The sequence below is a fragment of the Sceloporus occidentalis genome, unplaced genomic scaffold, assembly GCF_023333645.1.
Source record: "Sceloporus occidentalis isolate IW3139 unplaced genomic scaffold, rSceOcc1.0.p SCAF_38, whole genome shotgun sequence".
In the NCBI taxonomy this organism is placed as follows: Eukaryota; Metazoa; Chordata; class Lepidosauria; order Squamata; family Phrynosomatidae; genus Sceloporus; species Sceloporus occidentalis.
The window spans coordinates 287,876-310,508 of record NW_028317018.1 but is presented as its reverse complement, the minus strand read 5'-3'; the positions used below and the strand labels follow the sequence as shown (position 1 = coordinate 310,508).

Here is a 22,633-nt window from a genome sequence, read left to right as displayed (position 1 = left end):
GAACGAGGTGGAGTGCAAGCAGGTGAAGTGAAGGACTTAACTAGGATTCTCAATGGTCTTGTGACATACGAAACCTTGTCACATCCAAATACCTGCGAGATACCTGTGCTTCAGCCTTCTCCGATAAAGACTGCCTTACCTTATGAGGAATTACAAGACTGTCAGAAACCAAATGCATGGTTTACAGATGGATCAGCTGTGATGACCCGCAAAGGAAGACACTGGACAGCTGTGGCTTACAATCCAGATGGAGAGGTGGTCATCCAGGAGCAAGATTAGTGGAAGTATAGCCCCGCTCAACCCATGGACCTCCAACTCATTCATGAGCATCCTGGCTCACTACGCAGAGATGACCAACGTTTCTGACTGCTGGGTATGCAGTGCCATTCCTGTGAGCGACAAAGGAGGTTACCCATTCCTCGGCGTCCCGTGGTTGGAACATGAGATGAAGCAAGTCAACAAGACTGGGTTTGGATGGTGTCGTGAGACAGATAAACCCAGTGAATACCAAAGGATTTTTGGACACCACGCAGGATGCTATAAAGAAACTGTCTCAAGAGCATAGTGAACAATGACGGCGAGATTAACCATGATCTCTCTAAGCTGACAGCGATAAAGGAAAAGCTCCATGAAACACCAGACATCGGTTTATTTGGGTGGTTGGGGAGCTTGGGAAATACAGTTGTACATGGTTTGATGATTGCCATATTAATTTGTATTTCTTTGTTTATTTCATGGAAGTGTACATGTTGTATGTTTAGTAGACTAGCAGACATGGATTTTAGAGAACTCCCTATTAGAGTATAACATTGGTCAATTATGGTGCAAAAGCAAGAGGTGGAATGTTATGGACATGAAAAATGAGGTACATTTGTTGGTGCTATTTGTGCTTTTGCGCCCATACCTCCCTAAGTTATAAACTCTGAGATTCCCCATTTAGTAGATATTCCCTGGGTAAGTGGCAGTCTCCAGCACTGGAAGGGTTAATTTCAAACAAAAGAAGTGGCCTTTACTGTCCCGGAAACCGGTAGTGACCAGTTCTATCTGGTCACTACTGTAAGCATGGCCAAAACCAGTTTTCCTAGTTTTTTAGGGAATGCTTGTTCGGAGGCAGGGAATGGGAGGAGAGTAGGGGGAGAATGGGCAAGGCAAAAGGGGATTTTATTCCCATGCCTTAAGTGGAAAAGAGGAATTGCATCTTGGAGAGGAGGGAGAGAGGAAGACCCATATTAGAGCTGCAGGAAGTATAAAAGGCTTTTCCCTCCTGTTTCTCACGTGTTCCAGCATCATCACCGTAAAATAACCTGGGATTGGATAAGTATTAAAATCGTATCGATTTTCATATTTTTATACTTTAATTTTAAATCACTTGGGTAGATCCATGCTAGTCTGCTAAACATAGCGCATGTACTACGGTATTGATGTTTGTAGGTATGTTTTTTAACATTTCTTATTAAACATTATTAACTGTGTCGGTTCCCGAGTGATTGTTAAATTGTGATCAACTGCTAGTACAAGACATTTGCTGCCAAAATACCTGGTACATCTTATATTATAGTTGTACAAAACTTATCAGTGTTTCGGGGTGTTTACAAAAGTATTTGGGTACTATTAACTTAGCTTGTGCCTTCTGCCTGAGTTTCACGTGCTCGGCAGCCATTTTGTGACTTTGAACAAAAGAGCACATGGTCGGTGGCCATCTTTGTTTGCACCAAATATTGCACAGTTTCATCTCCAACCACAACAAGCGGGCGGGAGCGGAATTAAAAAAACAGTCCCGCGCAGGGCTCTAGTATAGACCAATCAGAACGCCAGGCTCCCCAGAACATGTGCTCCGCCATTTATCCAGCCCTGACCACAGGTGCTTGATTTTGGACATCTGAAATGTAAGAGTGGTTTGTCCAGTTGAACAATGTTAAAAATAAATTAACTTTCATTAATAATTACATTCAATTCATTAATTAAAACTATCTTTAGCTTGTGCTTTTTTTTGGCAATCAGAATTGTTTTGAAGATATGTAGTTGAAACACAAGCTGCAATTTGTGTCAACTTACTGACTTGCAGTTCATAACCATAACGGGCATAGATAAGATAAAGACAGGAATAATCATACAGGTTTTGAGGAACGTTACATAACACATAAATATATTCAAAAATTTTATATTGAGATACCAAGTCTGCCTATTTATTTATTATAAAATGTATTTAGCGAGCAACTAAATTTTTGTGCATGACCATATAGACACATCATAAAAGAAGTAGAGAAATTAAGCCGTCATGGTATAACTGTTGCCTAAATATTCTGTAATGCTAGATAATTCCTCAATTGAATCCGCTGCTACCCGACAGTTCGGCCGGCAGTTCTATGGTGGAGCACCGGCATGGCGGAAGTCCTGGGTAGCAGCAGAGGTTGTGTGCGCACATCTTGCAGATGTCTACCGGCTGCCCCCACTTGACAGCAGGGAGTCTGGAGCATGGGGGAGAAGTCTAGGAATGCACTGGTTAGTCGGGGGGGGGCATATAGGGGGGTATAAGGCATATCAGGGGGGAAGATTGGTAAATATTTGGGGGTCAGAGTGGTAAATAGGGAAGGTATAAGGCATTTCAGGGAGGCAGAGTGGCAAATAGGGGATATAAGGCATATCAGGGGGGGCAGAGTGGCATATAGGGGCAGAATAGCATATCAGGGGGGAGCAGAGTGGCATATAGGGGGTATAAGGCATATCTGGGAGGCAGAGTGGCATATAGGGGGATATAGGGCATATCTGGGGGGGGCAGAGTAGCAAGCCGTGGGTCAGATGTGCATAACTGGGGGGCAGGTTGGCAAATATAAGGAAATAAAAACAAAAAATGAATTTTTCTCAATCATAGTTTTTATTAAATATAAAAAAATAGTTTACATGTGAACTAATATTTACTTATAGGGTAGTCCTATACTAAGGCTTTTTTTCTAAATTACTATTTAAATTTTGGGGGTTCATCTTATAATCAGGGTCGTCTTGTAATCGAGCAAATACGGTATATATGCATTAGACATGCATTTGCAACTACATAATTATTATTATTATTATTATTATTATTATTATCTTTTATTTATATAGCGCCAACAGTTTACGCAGCGCTTAATACAATACATAAATTCAAGGGATATGACAAGACAAGAATTGACAGACTAAGACAAACCGATACATTTGGTGGAGAGAGCCCTGCTCGCAAGCTTACAATCTAGAGGGAAATGGGGTGATAAACATAAGGCATAGAGAAAGGGTGAGAGGTATTGTGGGGGTATCAATGACAAGGATGTTCTAGCAGCTAAGATGGTATGCTTCTCTGAAGAAGTGGGTTTTTAGATGTTTCTTGAATGTCGGGAGGGAGGGTGAATTCTGAAGGTTCCTTGGGAGCAGATTCCAGAGATATGGGGCAGCTCGAGTGAAATCTTGTAGACGGGAAAAGGAAGAGGTGATGAGTGAGGAGGAGAGCCTTAGCCCATGGGAGGAACGTAGGGATCGAGTAGGAGAGTATTTGCTAATGAGGTCAGAAATGTACGGAGGAGCGGTATTGTGGATGGCCTTATATGTCAGTACCAGGATCTTAAATTTAATTCTAAAGGTAATCGGAAGCCAGTGGAGGGTTTCACAGAGGGGGGAAGCACAAGAGGAGCGACGTGCAAGGAAGATGAGCCTAGCAGCGGCATTAAGGATAGACTGTAGTGGAGAGAGTCGAGACAGTGGAATGCCAACCAGAAGAGTGTTGCAGTAGTCAAGACGGGAAATGATAAGTGAATGAACCAGAGTTTTTGTGGATTCTTGGGTGAGGAATGGGCGGATACGAGAGATGTTTTTTAGGTGCAGGCGGCAGGATCTGGCGAGGGACTGAATGTGAGGGATGAAGGAGAGGTTTGAGTCAAGGATGACCCCAAGGCATCGGGCCTGGTTAGTAGGAGAGATTGTTGTGTTGTTAATGGTGATAGAGAATTCAGGTAGTGGAGTGGAGATGGAGGGAGGGAAGATAATGAGTTCCGTTTTAGAAAGATTAAGTTTCAGGTAGTGTTGTGACATCCATGAAGAAATAGTAGACAAGCAGCTGGTGATCCGGGACATGAGAGATGGAGAGAGATCAGGAGAAGACAGGTAGATTTGGGTATCATCTGCATATAGATGATACTGGAGGCCAAATGAGTTGATTAGTTTGCCAAGAGAGGAAGTATAAAGAGAGAACAGCAGAGAGCCAAGGACTGAACCTTGGGGGACACCAACCAAAAGTGGAAGGGGCGAAGATGTGTTGCCTGAGAAGTTGACAGAGAAGGAACGGTTAGACAGATATGAGGAGATCCAGGAGAGAGCTGTATCTCGAATGCCCATAGAAGCAAGTGAGTCAAGAAGAAGGTGGTGATCAACAGTATCGAAAGCAGCAGAGAGATCCAGTAGAATTAGAATAGAGTAGTGACCTTTAGCTTTGGCAGAGAGCAAGTCATTGGAGACTTTTGTTAGAGCTGTTTCAGTAGAGTGAAGAGGTTTGAAACCAGACTGTAGAGGGTCAAGGAGGGAATTAGAGGAGAGGAAGTTAGTGAGGCGATTGTACACAATCCGTTCAAGCATCTTAGAGGTAAAAGGAAGCAGAGAGATAGGGCGGTAGTTAGTCAAACAGACGGGGTCTGAGGAAGGATTCTTTAGAATTGGTGTGATTAGCGCATGCATGAAGGCAGATGGTACAGATCCAGATGATAGAGAAAGATTGAATAGGTGGGTAAGTGATGGACCAAGGGATGGACATAGAGACTTTGTGAGGTGTGAAGGGATGGGGTCAAGGGGACAGGTTGTTGGGTGAGAGGAAGAAAGAAGAGTGGCTATCTCTTCTTCGGTTGTAGGGGAAAAGGCAGTTAGTATAGTAGGAGTAGAGAGGGTGGTGGTGAGTGGTGTAGGAGGGAGTTGTAAGGAAGAGAGGTCTTTTCTAATAGTCTCGATCTTCTCTTTGAAGTAGGTAGCAAGATCTTGGGCAGTGAGAGAGGTTTGTGGTGTGGGTGTGGAGGGACAGAGAAGGGAGTTGAAAGTAGAAAAAAGGCGTCGTGGGTTGGAAGAAAGAGAGGATATGAGAGTGGAGAAGTAGAGCTGTTTGGCGAGAGAGAGGGCAGAGTTGTAGGTGTGAAGCATGAATTTATAATGAGTAAAGTCTTCGCTGGATTTTGATTTTCTGAAGTAGCGCTCAGCTGTGCGGCAGCACTTCTGAAGATACCGTGTGGTTTTGGTATGCCATGGTTGGCGTTTAAATTGTCGGGGGTAACTTGTAGTAATTGGAGCTATGGTGTTGAGGGATGAAGCAAGTGTGTTGTTGTAAAAAGAGGCTGCTGTGTCTGGGCAGGAAAGGGTTAACATGGAAGGTAAGAGAGGTTCGAGTGAGGCTGACAGTTGGGTAATGGTATTTTCTGGTAATGGCCTACAAGTATGAGGTGAGCGCTGTAAGTTTGTCTTGTTAGGGGTTAGCACTGGAGAAAAAGATAGGAGGTGGTGGTCAGACAGAGGGAAGGGGTAAATGGAGAAATCTGAAAGGGAGCATGATCTGGAGAAAACCAGATCGAGTGAGTGTCCCTCGGTGTGCGTAGGGGAATTAGTCCATTGAGAGAGACCAGAGGAAGATGTCAGGGAGAGGAGTTTGGAGCTTGCAGAGTTGTTAGATATATCTAAAGGGATGTTAAAGTCACCCAGAATAAGACAGGGGATATTAGGAGAGAGGAAGAAAGGGAGCCAGGCAGAAAGGTGGTCAAAGAACTGCGAGGTAGGGCCTGGAGGGCGATATATGACAGCAATTTGAAGAGAGAGTGGAGAGAAAAGACGGATTGTGTGAGCTTCAAAGGAACCGAATGAGAGGGAGGGAGGGCTTGGTATATTCTGGAAGGTGCAGTGAGGTGAGAGAAGGATGCCTACACCACCACCCTTTCTGCCATCAGGCCTAGGAGTGTGGCTGAAGAGATAATATGTACGTATCTCTTTAAAGTAAAGATCATGATTGAAATATGATTTCAAAATAACAGCTGAAATGTTTGTTTTCATTCTTTAATATTAGACCCTGCTGCCAATATATATATATTATTATTATACCCTGCTGCCAATATATATATAAACATTAGACCCTGCTGCCGATAGATATATTAATATCAGCCCCTGCTGCCAATATATATTCATATTAGCCCCTGCTGCCAATATATATATAAATGTAAGCCCCTGCTGACTATATATATATATATATATATATATATATATAAATATTAGCCCCTGCTGCTGATATATATAAATATTAGACCCTGCTGCTGATATATATTAAAATTAGACCATGCTGCCGATATATAGTAATATTACCCCATGCTGCCTATATATATATATTGATATTAGTCCCAGCTGACAATATATATATATAAATATTAGATCCTGTTGCCAATATATTTTATATTGAAAAAATTGGACCCCAGGAAAGCATTTTATTGGGCCCCATTCTAGGCTCCGCAGCATGCAATCACTTCCTCACAAAAAGCACACAAAAAAAATATTTGCCACACTGACCGGAGATTAGGGGAAGACTGAGAGTTAGTGCAGTTTACCCTCTTTCTGACACTACCAGGACATTGAGAGGTCCTCTCCCCGTAATCATCCCAAGAGTCCCTTGGTTCCCTCATTCACTAAACCACACCTCTCTCTTTTACTTACTCCCTGTAGTTTAGGTATCGATCAAATAAACAACACATGTAAACAGCATTTGCATGTATACATCAACTCAATAAGACATAAAAACTCTGTATTTGCAGGTACACATCAATAATATATGGAAACATAGCACTGCAGGTATAGAGCAACAGAACACACAAACTCAGCATTGAAGGTATAGATCAAATCCACATGGAAACCACACTGCAGGTATTGATCAGCTGAATAAGACATACAAACCCTGTATTTGCAGGTAAACATAAATAATGTTCAATTGGAATTCTCATAATAACTCAGCATTAAAGGTATAGATAAAATCCCCTAAATTACAGGTATAGAGCACAGGTTGCACACCATCAAAGGCTAATCCTGCTGTCCACATTGCCAACACAGAACCTGACCAGCACCCACATTACACACACATAGGACTTGCCATCTTTTTCCCCAAAAAGCTGTGCCATCTTTGTCCCAGAAACACGCTCTGGGCTGCCTGTGCCATCTTGGTCCCCAATGCTTAAACACCCTGCTTATGCCATCTTTGACTTTCCACAAATCAATTACACATCTATGATACACACAAACACTTTTACAATCACTCACTTTCACTAATTCACACTATCACTCATTTACACAATTCATACACACATTGATGCATTCATACTCTGACTCATTCACAAAATTCATCCACTCATTAATTCATTTATTCTCTCTTTCATTCACACAATTCATCCACACATTAATTCATTCATTCTCTCACTCATTTATTTATTTCAATATAGTTTAATGTACCGTATTTGCTCGATTATAAGATGACCCTGATTATAAGACAACCCCCCAAAATCTGAATATTAATTTATGAAAATGAAAAATCCTGAATATAAGACGACCCTATAGGAAAAAAGTTTTACCAGTTAATGTTAATTCATGTAAACTATGTTATTACGATGGTACAGGTGAGGAAACCAGGATGCAGGGGAGTGCGTTCACTATGCAAGCAGAGGTCGGCACCGGGTATCAGGTATAGAAGAGTCAGGCAATCCGGGTTAGGAGCAGAGAGGTCAGCAAGGTCACAAGACAAGCAAAGGTCGGCACCGGGTATCAGGCATAGAAGGGTCAGGCAATCCGGGTCAGGAGCAGAGAGGTCAACAAGGTCACAAGGCAAGCAGAGGTCGGTACCGGGTATCAGGCATAGAAGGGTCAGGCAATCCGGGTCAGGAGTAGAGAGGTCAACAAGGTCACAAGGCAAGCAGAGGTCGGCACCGGGTATCAGGTATAGAAGGTCTTGGCAATAGGTACACATACAGCTAAGTTGTAAGAACAACTGAGCACTGAACAGGTATCAGTGCTCAGCTTTTAAACCAATCACCTTTCTAAGCTCCGCCCCCATCAGGGGTGCCGTCCAATGGACGTTTCGTCTCCTCCATTGGAGACTAGATTCAGAAGGGGGGCGTGGTGTATGATGCCGTGGGTGTCTATCATTGTGCGGCGGTTCTTTCATGTGAACCGCCGCGTATGAAGACACACCGTTGCGGCATCGGTCCTGGAGGGGTAAGTACCGGGTACCCGCTACTCGTGGGTACTCGGGTGAAGCACTTCTCACCGGAGCGGGACGCCACGAGCACCCGGGCGACGTGTCCCGGACGGGACCGTAACGTCGCGGGTACTCGGGCGACCCGCTCTGTATGAGATCCCGTCGTAACGGGTACTCGGGCGACGCGCTCCGAACGGGAGCGCGACGCTGCGAGTACCCTCTACCCGCACGCCGGCCGGGATCGTGACATATGTGAACAATTGTTTGTTAATAAAAGCTACGATTGAGAAAAATATTTTGTTTTTATTTCCTTTTTTTTCAACCTGCCCCCCCAGTTATGCACATCTGCCTCCAGGCTTGCCACTCTGCCTCAGAAATGCCTTATTCCCCCTATATGCCACTGTGCCCCATGATATGCCTTTTAACCCTCTAAATGTCACTGTGCCCCATGGTACACCTTTTAACCCTCTATATGCCACTGTGCCCCATGATATGCCTTTTGACCCCCTATGTGCCACTCTGCCTCCAGAAATGCCTTATACCCCTATATGCCACTCTGGCATTTAGGGGGTTAAAAGGCATATTATGGGGCAGAGTACCATATAGGGAGGTATAGGGCATTTCAGGAGGCAGAGTGGCGTATAGAGGGTTAAAAGGCATTTCTGGAGGCAGAGTGGCATTAAGGGGGTTAAAAGGCATTTCACAGAGCACTCTGCCTCCAGAAATGCCTTATGCCCCCATTTAACACTCCCTCCCCCTCCCTCCTCCAAACTTACCGGTGCTTCTGCGTCCCCCGGTGCTTAGTCCGGGCAGCGTGTAGAGCTCTACGCGATTCGCGCCGACAACTTCCGCTCTACGCGAATCGTGTAGAGCTCTACACGCTGCCCGGACTAAGCACCGGGGACTCAGAAGCACCAGTAAGTTGGGGCGTGCATAACACAGGAGGATCCAGGTCCCCTGCATCGTTGCAGGGGATCTGGATCTAAGTCTCATAATCAGACCTATTTGAGGTCTGATTATAAGACGACCCCGTATATGACAAGGGGTATTTTTCAGAGCATTTGCTCTGGAAAAAACCTCGGCTTATAATCGAGCAAATACAGTAATATATATTAGTACCCTCCTTTCTCACTATCTACCCTATCCCACCCTTCTCATCATCTACCCCCTTTTTCTCCTTGTCACTATCTACCCTTCACCCCCCTCTTACTATCTTCCCCCTCTCCCCCTTCTCACTACCCGTCTCACTATCTATTCTCCCCCCCCTTTGTAGTTCACTTACCTTGTAGAATTCCTGCGGTGGGAGCGTGAGGCCTCTGTCTCGCTGCTCTGCCGTGGTGCGCACTGCTCCATGTCAACCCCCTGCCGATGCCACTGATTAATTGTAAAAGAGTAAGGACATCCTCCAAGCCTACATTTTTGTGTGACAGTAGCAAATGAATTCTATCCTTGGGGTGGTAGAAGTGGAAGACACAGAGTAACAAGATAAGATTGGATAATAAAAGATAAGATAATTCTTGACATATGCTTCTGGTAATATGTGAAGGATTTATCGGGCCTTTGACAGACAGCATGATCAGTGACTGTCCTTCCTGCTTGTGATGGACAGTGGGGTGTGACTTAATCCCTCATTCTCACTTTTTATGTTTCTTGAAGAAAATACTGTTTGTAGCAGCAACATGTTAAAATCCTCAGATGATGCATGTTAATAATTTTGTATTTATATAATTAAAAGTAATACCCACTGTTGCACACACATGCACGGATTAACATCCCCGCATACTTGCACACTTGCAAAAACATACAAAAACACAATAACATACCCAGACACATGCCCACACTAATATACCCAGACATATGCCTACAATCACGTACCCACACTAACATACACATAAAAACACATTCCCCAATAACATACACAGCCCACCTACCCAGACACATATTGAAACACACTCACATCACTCACTTAGCCTGCCTACCCCTAGACTCCTTACACATGTCTGCCCATATACACACATATACACTGACCATTCACACACGTGTACAAAAATGCACACACTGTACTTATTCACACCTGCCCACACACACACACACACATATACACTGCCCATCTACACACATATATATACATACACTGCCCATATACATGCCTGCCAAAACATATATTTGAATTGTTCTTACACATGCCTATCCACTCACACACACACACATATATACAATGCCGTCACACACATATACATAGATACACACTGCCCTCACACATGCCTGCCCATACACATATATGCAAACATACATACTGCACTTACACACGCTTCCGCATACACACCTATACACCGGTCAGCCATTATATTATGACCGCTGACAGGTAAAGTGAATCTTGTTTTCATGGCACCTGTCAGTGGGTGAACATTTATGGGAGGTCAGCCTGTTCTGGGATATGCTGCGGGATATGACATCAATCAATTGCCTGTCGCACGGTGACAGGGAGCACAAAAGTTGTGGTCCAAAGACCTTGTTCTCCCTTAATGTTGGGCGATTAGGTAGATCCGTGACCAGTCCAGTATGCTGCAGCTGCATATCGGTGTGATAGTCAGGTGTCTATATATATATATATGTGTGTGTATATAACAAAGTTTATTTTACAGCGATTCCTATCAGTGTAAACAAATGTAAGCTACTTAAAACTGTAATAGCAAACTACTGTATGTCCATAGCATTTAAATAACATCCAGTACTCAAAGGGTTACATTTGTATGTATTTAGCCATGTCTGGTCGCATTACAGATTGTGTGACTACATAGAATGCAGCTGGTGATTTGGCAGGCAATCTCTTGGGACTGAACGCAGGTAACATATCTATCTAGTGAAATTGTAAAATAATTTGTATATTTCTTAGTAACTTTACATTTCTTTTCTACTTTTTGCATTCATATGAAGGTTCATACTTTATACTGGACCAAAAATAAGACCATAAGACCATAACCATAAATAAATATTTGAAACATCAGAGGTGTCATTGCGTCTTTATCAATGTCGGCCCAATTTAGGCTATCCACTTATCTACATAATAAGTGCATTTTCTCTAGGACTAATACTGTAATATGCTTTTTTATAAAAAAAAATAAAAAATGGTAGAGATGAATATGCATCACCCACTGTGTTATTTTGATATAACGATCGACAATGAACCAGGTAAGAAATTCACACCTTAGTTTACTCATGACATCCCTTAAGAGAGAAAACCAATGTTTTTTTATAGCGAATCTCTATTATGGAAGGACTGGAAACCCAGCAAAGCCCATCCAACTGACCAGTAAGAGGATAACGTCACATTTGACAGACATTCAACAGACAATGTCTATGGGAGAACTAACACATCCAATGGAATAGGAAATAGTCAGCCAGTTTATTTTATTGAATATTACCATTTATTTTCCGTTCAACCAAATGCAATACAATCTCCCATTGTTTAATTTTGAAATTATAGTATTTATTTCTGAAAAATGCAGTCATGGGTCATATTATTTTTAGTGCTGTAAATGATCATTAGGGTAAAGGCTGTATACACCAGGGCTTAGATGGTCTGTCCCAGCTCTCTTCTTGCGGATCATGTTTCAGTTTCTTCCGTTGAAGTTATGGATGCTATGGAGGCCATAATATCCAGTATCAGGGACATTACTCTTCAGAGAAGGAACTTTTGGATGCAAGAGAGATTCAACGGCTAATTAGGTTCTCCACAATCTCATTTCCAGCCCCTAACAACAGATATCTCCCCACCACCCAGGATGGTTAAGAAACATATGTGATGGTCGCCCTAATAGCTAGGTCTTACCAGTTAGTTTCAACTGATACTGGCCATGCCAATTCCAAGTAGCAAGTATGAAAATTCAACTTTATGTATATTCTTTACATGTTTTCATGAAATGTTTACCTGTTTTTGTGTTCTGGTTTTACCTGGAAGACTTGTCTTCGAACTGTTTTCAGATATTTGTCCAAAAACATGCAATGATTTTCATGGTCTCTGCACAGGTTGGTAATACCATTTCTATGTGTTACAGTATCATATTTACTGTTTACCATTTACACGAAATAGGAATGTATATTCTTATAATGTGCTATAAATGAAGCTCACATATAAATATTTATCTTGATGGAGCAGCAAGACAGATGCTTCACATTGCCACCACAGGATTTAAGCAAGGCAAGTGAATAAGAAAAGGAGGGGTAAATAGTGAGAAAGGGGGAGAGGTAGAGAGTGAGAAAGGAAAGAGGTAGTAAGAATATTGAATTAAATAAAGAGAAACATATAGGGGAGAGACGACAAGGATGAGAAAGAAAGGTGGCAGTTCCCAAGTTTTCAAACTGGGTAAATCCTATGTGCACAATCTGGGTGGTGTAGCATGTCCTGTGTATGCAACCTGGGTACTGGGTAAGTCTTTTGGATGTAACTTGGTTGATGAGCAAGTCCCGTGGATGCAATCTGGGTGCTGGGGCAAGTCCCATGTGTGAAATCTGAGTACTGGGGAAATCCTGTGGATGCAATGTAGGTACTGTGCAAGCACAGTTTGTGCAATCTAGATAATGGGCAAGATCTGTGGATGCAAGCTGCGTGCTAGGGCTGGCCATTGGGGTGTGTGACCTGTGATATATGCCTGCTATGTGGGTCAATGAATACTAATGTGCATTTTTCACAGTATCTCACAAAAGTGAGTACACCCCTGAAATTTTTGTAAATATTTTATATCTTTTCATGTGACAAGTAGTGAGTGTACAGTCTGTATAAAAGTGTAAATTTACTGTCCTCCTCAAAATAACTCAACACACAGCTATTAATGTCTAAACCTTGGCAACAAAAGTGAGTACACCCCTATGTAAAAGTATGGTACAGAACCACTCAGCAAATAACTCTATAGTGCTAGTAAAACATTTTAAGCAGACACACACCTTGACTCAGGCAGGTCACCTCACAAATGCACAAACATTAAAGAATAGATGCCATTAATGAGAGAGAAACCTTCATATTCTCAATGTCCTGGTACAAAATTATAACTTAAAGATACCTTAAACAATGAAGGGGAGATGTAGTTGTATTAATTGACATTTAGGCGATATGCTGTGATGGTTTGGCATTGTAATTTCCTCTCTATATGTATCCTGCTTATGAGTAGTTTCCAATAGACATGCCCTGCACTTGGGCCAGAAACATTTCAGGCAAATTACTTTTTAGGGTACACCAGGGGCTCCCATAAGTCTGAGTGAGCCAGCACTGGAGCTGTCTGTAATGTGAGTAGGAGAGATGTGTGAGCTCTTGTTCTAAGATTTCTGCTTCTTTGAAACTTCCCTCTCCCCTTTGATAAATCCCTTTATGTATTTAAATCTTTCATAATCTCTTAATGTTTCTATCACATTCTCCTTCAACTCCAAATAGCTAAATTATTTAAATTCACAATTTAAAACAATTTAAAACATTCTCATGTCTTTTTAATGGACAGTACAGTTAAAAAAATGCAGTTTTATCATTATTCCTTCTACAGAATCTACAATTGGCATGTGCAAATGAGCCAAAACATTTTTTGGTGCATCTGTTGTTGGGCAACAAATTGCATTCCGTGCCCAATCAGTTAGAACAAAAATCGGGGAATTATTTATTCAGGAAGAAAATGTCTTGCCCAGTTTCCACATTCACTCCTATTCACACTTTCACACTCTCATTCTTGTTCACTCTTTCTCAAGCTCTCTAAACGTTTCCCTAGCTTCTCTGACCATCTTCTTGTCCTTCATTGTCTATCTTCCATCATCCATCTTCTCTCTTTTATCTTCTCTCTTCTATCTTTGTCTGCATCTCTGAGGATATAACCTGGTGTCCCCTTTGAGGAAGAGGACATCACTGAAAGCGCCATGAATTTGGCGGAAGTTAACCTTAGGACAGAAATGCAGTACTTTCAGTGACATCATGTGTGTACATATACATACATACACATAAATACACACACACATATATACATATACCAACATATATAAAACACAAGCAACAAACTTAAAGTGAACAATATAAAAATAATTGCTAAATTAAATGTCCACTAAACACACAACAATGTTTCCAGCAGGTAATTGACACTTTCTGGACTGCTTAGCTCTAGACTGCTTACACATGCCTGCCCATACACACACATATAAACTGACCATACACACACGTATACAAAAATACACACTGTACTTACTCACGCCTGCCCCCCTCACACACATACACTGCCCATGTACACACATATACACACATACATACACTGCCCATAAACATATATTTGAATTGTTCTTACACATGCATATCCACATACACATGTATACATAGATACACACTGCACTCACACATGCCTGCCCATACACATATATGCAAATATACATACTGCACTTACACACGCTTCCCCATAAACACACCTATACATCGGTCAGCCATTATATTATGACCGCTGACAGTGAATAACACTAGTAATCTTGTTTTCATGGCACCTGTCAGTGGGTGAACATTTATGGGAGGTCATGCTGTTCCCCGGCAGTGCACAGAGAAATTGATGCTAAGCGCCAGGATATGACATCAACAGGGGCGTAACTAGAAGCCTCAGGGCCCCGGTGTGAGAATCTGTTAAGGGCCCCCCCAAACCAATCTACCCTCCTCTCACACATCTACCCCCTCTCCCCCCCTTCTCAGGCTATCTACCCTATCCCTTCCCCTTCTATCTATATATTTTTTTTGTTTTTATTTCCTTTTATTTGCCAACCTGACCCCCCCAGTTATGCACATCTGCCCCAGGCTTGCCACCCTGCCCCCTGATATGCCTTTTAACCCCCTATATGCCTCTCTGACTCCAGAAATGCCTTATACCCCTATACGCCACTCTGGTTAAAAGGCATATAATGGGACAGAGTGGCATATAAGGGGGTATAAGGCATTTCTGGAGGCAGAGTGGCATATAGGGGGTTAAAAGGCATTTATAGAGACAGAGTGGTATATAGGGGTTAAAAGGCATTTCTGGAGACAGAGTGGCATAAAGGGGGTTAAAAGGCATATCATGGGGCACTCATATGCCACCCTATATGCCACACTGCCTCCCCGATATGCTTTATACCCTCCTATATGCCACTCTGCCCCATGATATGCCTTTTAATCCCCTATATGCCACTCTGCCTGCAGATATGCACTCTGTATCCAGAAATGCCTTATACCCCTATATGCCACTCTGGCATATAGGGAGTTAAAAGGCATATCATGGGACAGAGTGGCATATAGGGGGGTATAAGGCATTTCTGGAGGCAGAGTGGCATATAGGGGGACACACTTACATACACACACATGCCGATTTTTTTGTTTTTAACAAATACAAAAAAATATTATACAGTTTGTACAAAAAATTCATTAGTTTACTGACCTTCTACTTCTCTTCACTTCCCTCCTCTGGTAGCTGCACACTGTTCTCTTCTCTATCCTGACAGGATCTCACTAACCCGACATCCGGTGCTCCAGCAGTCTGAGTGAGAGGGGGCGGAGCTTTCACCCCTCACGCTGCTCCCATCACTATGCGGCCATCAGATTGCTGGGAATGTAATCTAAATGGCCGATGCGTGCTGATGCCGCCGGCCGGAGCTACTTTAGCACTTTTTTTTTATGTAATATGGCAAGCTGGATCGGCTTGCCATATAAAGTAAAAAAAAAAAAGTATTAAAGCAGAACCGGACGGCGGCATCAGCACGCATCAGCCATTTAGATTACATTCCCAGCAATCTGATGGCCGCATAGTGATGGGAGCAGCGTGAGGGGTGAAAGGTGAGTGCGAGGGAGCGGAGCTTTCACCCTTCACGCTGCTCCCATCACTAGGCGGCCATCACACACGGCTGCTGGGTGCTGATGCCGCCGGCCGGCGCTGCTTTAATACATTTTTAAAATTTAATATGGCAAACCGGACCAGCTTGCCATATTAACTAAAAAAAACAAGTATTATAGTAACGCCGACCGGCCGCATCAGCACCCAGCGGCCGCTTAGATTAGATTTCGGGCAGCCTGGGGGGCAATTGTCCCCCTGCCCAGCCCGCCCCTGGTGCCGGAGGCGGCTTCCAATCCCACTCCGCCAGCCGAATCTGCGGGCCCACCGGGAAATTTCCCGGTATCGTGGGCCAGTCCGGCCCTGCTTGGGCCCCCTTGAGTGGCAGAAATCCAGGGCCCGGTCGAAGTCGCGACCCCTGCGACCCCGGTAGTTCCGCTACTGGACATCAATCAACTGCTGGCGCACAGTGACAGGGAGCACAGAAGTTGTGGTCAAAAGACCTTGTTGCCCCTTAATGTTGGGCAGTTTGGGAGATCTGTGACCAGTCCAGTATCCTGCAGCTGCATATCGGACACCTCATATAGGTGTGATAGTCAGGTGTCTACATACTTTTGGTCATATAGTATATATATATATATGTGTGTGTGTGTGGGTGTGTGTGTGTATATATAACGCAACGTTTATTTTACAGCAATGCCTATCAGTGTAATATTTATTTAGGCATGTCTAGTTGCATTACAGACTGTGTGACTACGTAGAATGTAGCTGGTGATTTGGCAGGCAATCTCTTTAATATCTGTTTAATGAAATTGTAAATATATTTCTTAGTTTCTTTACATTTCTTTTCTACTTAAATATTTGAAATATCAGAGGTGTCATTGCATCTTTATCAATGTCGGCCCAATTTAGGATATCCACTTATCTACATAATAAGGGCATTTTCTCTAGCACTAATACTGTAATATGCTTTTTTATAGGAAAAAAAACGGCAGAAATGAATGTGCATCGTCCACTGTGTTATTTTGATATAACCATCGACAATGAACCAGGTAAGAAATGTATTTTTCTTTCAACCAAATGCAGTATAGTTAGGTTAGGTTTCATTTTAAAAACCTAGACAGCTTGCCAAGGTATTTAAACCAATTCAGACATTTGGCAGAGTAAAAAAAGCTCACAGTCTTTATTTCTGAAAATAAGTCATGGGTCATATTCTTTTTAGTGGTGTAAATGATAATTAGCCTACAGTCTGGGGCTTAGATGGTCTGTCCCAGCTCTCTTCTTGCGGATCGTGTTTCAGTTTCTTCCGTTGAAGTTATGGATGCTATGGAGGCCATAATATCCAGTATCAGGGACTTCACTCTTCAGAGAAGGGTTTTTGGCTGCAAGAGAAATTCAACAGCTTATTAGGTTCTCTACAATCTCATTTCCAGCCCCCAACAACAGATATCTCCTCACCACCCAGGATGGTTAAGAAACATATGTGATGGTCGCCCTAATAGCTAGGTGTTATCATTTAGTTCCAACTGATACTGGCCATGCCAGTTCCAAGTAGCAAATGTGAAAATACAACTTTATGTATATTCTTTATGTGTTTTCAGGAAATGTTTACCTGTTTCTGTGTTCCGGTTGTAGCTGGAAGACTTGTCTTCGAACTGTTTTCAGATATTTGTCCAAAAACGTGTGAGAATTTCCATAGTCTCTGCACAGGTTGGTAATACCATTCCTGTGTGTTACAGTATCATATTTACTGTTTACCATTTACATGAAAAAAGAATGCATATTTCTTTTTTTTAAACACTAAAAATTATAAGCACTCTTAAAAAATTACGCTCACATATAAATATTTATTCTGAACAAAACAAAAGTTTATTCTGTTATCATGTGTGAAATAATTCTGATTTTCATGTCCCTGAGTAAACTTTGCTTCAAAAAATGAGACGACCCTGCATAATGTGGTTTAGTCAGTGACATAACTTTGAAAAGGAACATTTCCTGACTTAACCCTGCATTATACAGGACCAGCCAAGCTGTCCCTGGAGCAGAAGCTCACTGAGGTTGGTCCTTGTTAACTTGAGGTAAATAAGGGAAGAAGAAACTTTAATAAACCCTTTATTTGTTGCATAGCCCATTGCAAACTTTTTCCATAACTCTGATATTTCACACAGCTTTTTTTAACATCCTCCCGATGGTTTATGAATTTGTGTTTTTACCCCCTAGGTGAAAAGGGCATTGGGAAAAAAAAACAAAATGCCATTGCATTTCAAAAATTGCATTTTCCATAGAGTCGTGAAGGACTTCATGATACAAGGAGGTGACTTCAGTGAGGGTAACATTCAATTTAAATGCGATAACAGTATTGTATGGCTAAAGACATTCTTAGTTTTTCTAAAACACTTAATTTGTGTTTGTTCAGGGAATGGAAGAGGTGGAGAATCTATATATGGAAGATTCTTTGAAGGTAATAGTTGTATTTTTATATATTTGTTATTATTATATATTTGTTATTAAATACAAATTTATACAAAAGCACTCCGTGTACCACCTGATATTGCAGAGCATCTGGATATGACATTTTATCACAAAAAGGAGCATCAGTTGGTGAAAAGACCAAGAAGACGGTATCAGTAGTGGAGAAATCGCAATCATCTTATGAAATGTGGCATATATAATGTTTTTATGGTGGTTTTATTTGTATTTAAATCTGAGGGTTTGTTTTTTTTCTTTTAGATGAAAACTACTTTATCAGTCATGATAAGGAATTTATGCTTTCAATGGCCAACAGAGGACGGGGCAGAAATGTGTCACAGTTTTCTATGTAAGTCACTAATCAGCATCATCAACTAAAATTGCAGATTTTTTCATCTTCTGTAGTTAAAGATTTGTGTATGTTTTCAAATTATATGATTAGAAAATATGTTTATGTTCATTTAAGTTGAGCCATTCTTTGTTCATTAAGTTATCAAAGTGAAATGTAGATATGGATGCTTCTTTTTGGGAAAATTAATAGTCTCTCTCTCTTTTTATTTGCATATTCTTTTTGATCTAAACCTGCACCCCAGTTGGACCGGTAAATATCCATAAATGAATTCTTGTTATTATAAACATATCAACAATTCTAATCCCTGTGGACAATTATTTTTTTGTTTGTTTGGATTTCTTGTTAGCTTTCATGTTGTTTTTGGCCAACTTATTTCTGGCCATGAAGTGGTGAGGGAAATTGAAAATCAGAAAACTGACATTTTTGAGAAGCCATACATTGAGGTCAAAATAAAGGACTGTGGAGAATTGACTCAAAAATCATAAGGTACTAATTTTTTTCTCTCCAATATTTCCTATATGTACCAATCTTTGGTTAACAGGGGTCTACAGGACGTTCATTTTCTATGTAGTTTTTGTTTTGAGCAGGGTTTGACATAAATGTCACCCCACATCCCATTCCAATTCACATTCTCAACTTTGCAAGCAAATCATGGGTTAGTGTGTTCACAAATTGCTCACTACCTTCAAGGAGTCAAATATATGCGAGTCATGTGTTGATTTTTGCAAATGTCATTGCAGGTGAACAACAGGCTGCTGCAAACACACAATTTCTTTTCACACACATACACTCATTGCTCAATGAAAAAACCTGAATATATGTGGATTTTACCAAAATATACCTACCTTTTCATTTTACTTGCCAGACATCTCTTTTAGATTCCCATACAATCATTAATATCTATGGATTTGTACTTTTATATTTAAATTCTGCACTTTTCTGTGGATGAAAAGCTTTGGATAAAATGTTTTCTAATTTTGCTTTTCGACACAAAATTTAGCTAAGACAGCAGAGGACATAAGCTCCTATAACTCAGACTGCGCCCCAACATTCGTCTTACCTCATAGCTCCAAACGTCAGGTAGAACAGGATGAATACAACAGCTATGAGGAAAACAACAAAAAGCACAGAAAGTCAGGGAGTAAGGATCGGAAATATCCTAAAACAAAACAGCATTTAAGAAAAAAGAACAGAAAAAAACAAGGAAAGGTTGAGGTCAAGAATGAGAGGCAGTAACAAAATTAAAAGTGCGATGCATGACGCACGAGAAATACTTGATAGCAAGAAGAAAGATTCAGTAACAACAAACTTACAACAGGCTAATAACAACCTTGAAAGCCGCAAAAGAAAGCATTTTGGGTGTGACAGTCATCAGAACAGGTTGCCACGATTGTTGCAGGAGTGAAATATATGGAATGGTACAAGAGACAAAAAAAGATCTTCAACTCACTGGAGCCAAGATAACAATAGAACCTAAAGGAAACCAACCGAAGATGTGTGTTTGGATCGTGAATTGTATTAAACGTTTTTATTGGTGTTTGTGAAATCTATGCTCATTAACTTTATATTAATGATATGTAAGTATCTGGTGTTTAGGCTAGTGATCATTTAAAAATGCCATTACCAGTTGTCACAGGTTTTTACAAATCTATGTACAATCAGAAACAATAAAAGAATACTTGCTTGGCTCGTATACCGAAAGGCCATGCACTAAACTTTATTATTACATACAAGGCATTACAAAAAAAAAAACCTAACATAAAAAGTAGCTTTAAAGTAAGGTGATAGCTTTGATGGGCACACCTTTATAGTGTAAGGAGATTAGTCCTTCTATACTGCTAAAAAATCCAAAATCTGCTACGTTAGTGAATCTATAACTAACAAGAATACAACATGAAAAGGGTAAATCTCGTTCTGTTCTATTCCTCATATTAATCATTTGAGACTAAGGAATTTATCTCCTGATTTTGCCCGAACAATCATATACAAAAGCAGATGAGTTCAAGAAGGTCCCCCGAAATGGAGAGCAATGTCTATTCTTAAACCTTAGTAATGACTACAACACGCATCTTGTTCAGTAGCCTCTTTATGTTAGATAAAAACATATCATTTCCATGTAAGAGCAATTTGGCTCATCAATGCTTCCCCGTTTACTATCCACTATAAGACCTCTAAGAGTATGTTGTGTGGTCACGTGTATCCAGCAGGTGAGTCACACACAAAATTTCAGAGATCTAATGTATTCCCTCTCTGAAAGTATTCACGTCAGAAGCGGGAATGGTGGAAGGAGCTTAGAACACTGAAAAGGTTGCCAGCATGGCTCATGAAGTGAGTGGCAAGCCTAGGATAATATCAATTTCCATTAAGTTACCAGTTTTTTCCATTGTTTTCTCACAATGCTGTTCTTTGTTTTCTGTGTTTCTGTGCCCTTGGCCATAATCCCTTCTAAAACTCCCAAGGGTTGATGCATCCTAGGACAGGCTATGAAGCAGCTGTTTGTTTTTGGTTAAGCATCTCAAGTTTGCTTTGTATGATATTTTACCCTTGGTACTTTAAGGTTAGCGGCCACCAAATGACAAACGTCTGGCAGCCAGATGGAGAGGCACTACCACGCTTTATGTTTTGATAGACCCACATGCTGCTGTACCCGATCTGCTGCTAGAGCGTTAGTATTGTTAAATATGCAGAAAGTATCTGTAAGTATGTGTGCATGTTTCTTTTGTGTTTATATTATATATATTGTATTTTATGGGCACCAACCCAGATAGTTATACAACATTGACAATATTCAGTAACACCCTTGCTTTAAAAAGCACCTTATTACTAAAAGCTACATCCAGTATGGAGAATAACAGGTCAGCAGCTCAAGACATCAAGTGCATCTCAGCCACTGGAAAGGAAGAACTGTATTTCAATTGTGAGCAAAAACATTTGCCCATTTCTAGTCGTCTTTATCTCTCTCACCATAACTGCAAACACAAGCCATATTTTCGCCCATATGTTTAGAATCTAGTGTGCCAGACGTAGGCAGAGATCTTGTTCCAGAAAGGGTGTGGTGAAGCCCAAGAGCATTAGTCAGTCTAGGCTGTTAATAGTCTACTTATGGGACCAAAAGCAAATCTCCCCTTGTTTACTTAAAGTATACAAATGTTAATCAACCAATACCAGATTTACTGAGCAGAAAAGGCCATTGGTTGGTGTACGCACAGGGTTTTATGATGCTAGTGTAAGTGTAATAGCGTGATGAAATCAAAGTTCATCTAGGACACAAATTTGTGCCCTGAATGTACCATTAAGTCACTTGCCACTATCTATCAAGATCAGTCATTGACAAAGGATGAAATTTTGGGGCATATGCCTGCTTGGAATATTAATATATGATGGGTCCTGTAAAAAGATTCGATATGATGGGTGAGTAATACAAGTAACTTCCATTTTAGATGAAAAAAAGCTTGCCCTATAGGAACAGTGACAGACCTGCATTGTCATGGGTTAAGATCGGTAACTCAGTAATCAACACACAGGAAATTGCAGAGAGAAAGCTGTCTGATAATGACATATCTACCCCTATGTTAGCAAGAACTAGTATCGCTGGCTCTGAGCTGACTTCACAGTGTAATGTTTCTCATTCTAAGCATTTAAATGCCCAAAGAGAAGTTCAGACATTCCCTTCTAGCAGTATCATAGGTGGCACAGGAGGAAGCATCTGTCAGTGTAGCAGATACCCTGCTGAGGTCTCTGATATCTCCGATATCACATGCTGTTATCAGG

General features: G+C 41.3%; 1 protein-coding gene across 1 annotated transcript; it reads left to right on the top strand.

Annotated features, from left to right (window-relative positions):
- Positions 1 to 349: 349 nt before the first annotated feature.
- On the top strand, positions 350 to 19,347 carry LOC149290549 (peptidyl-prolyl cis-trans isomerase G-like). Its single transcript, XM_089488387.1, has 5 exons — positions 350 to 500; positions 17,022 to 17,093; positions 18,458 to 18,502; positions 18,772 to 18,859; positions 19,209 to 19,347. The coding sequence occupies exons 1-5, from the start codon at positions 350 to 352 to the stop codon at positions 19,345 to 19,347; spliced, it is 495 nt and encodes a 164-aa protein (XP_089344513.1).
- The last annotated feature ends 3,286 nt before the right edge of the window (positions 19,348 to 22,633 follow it).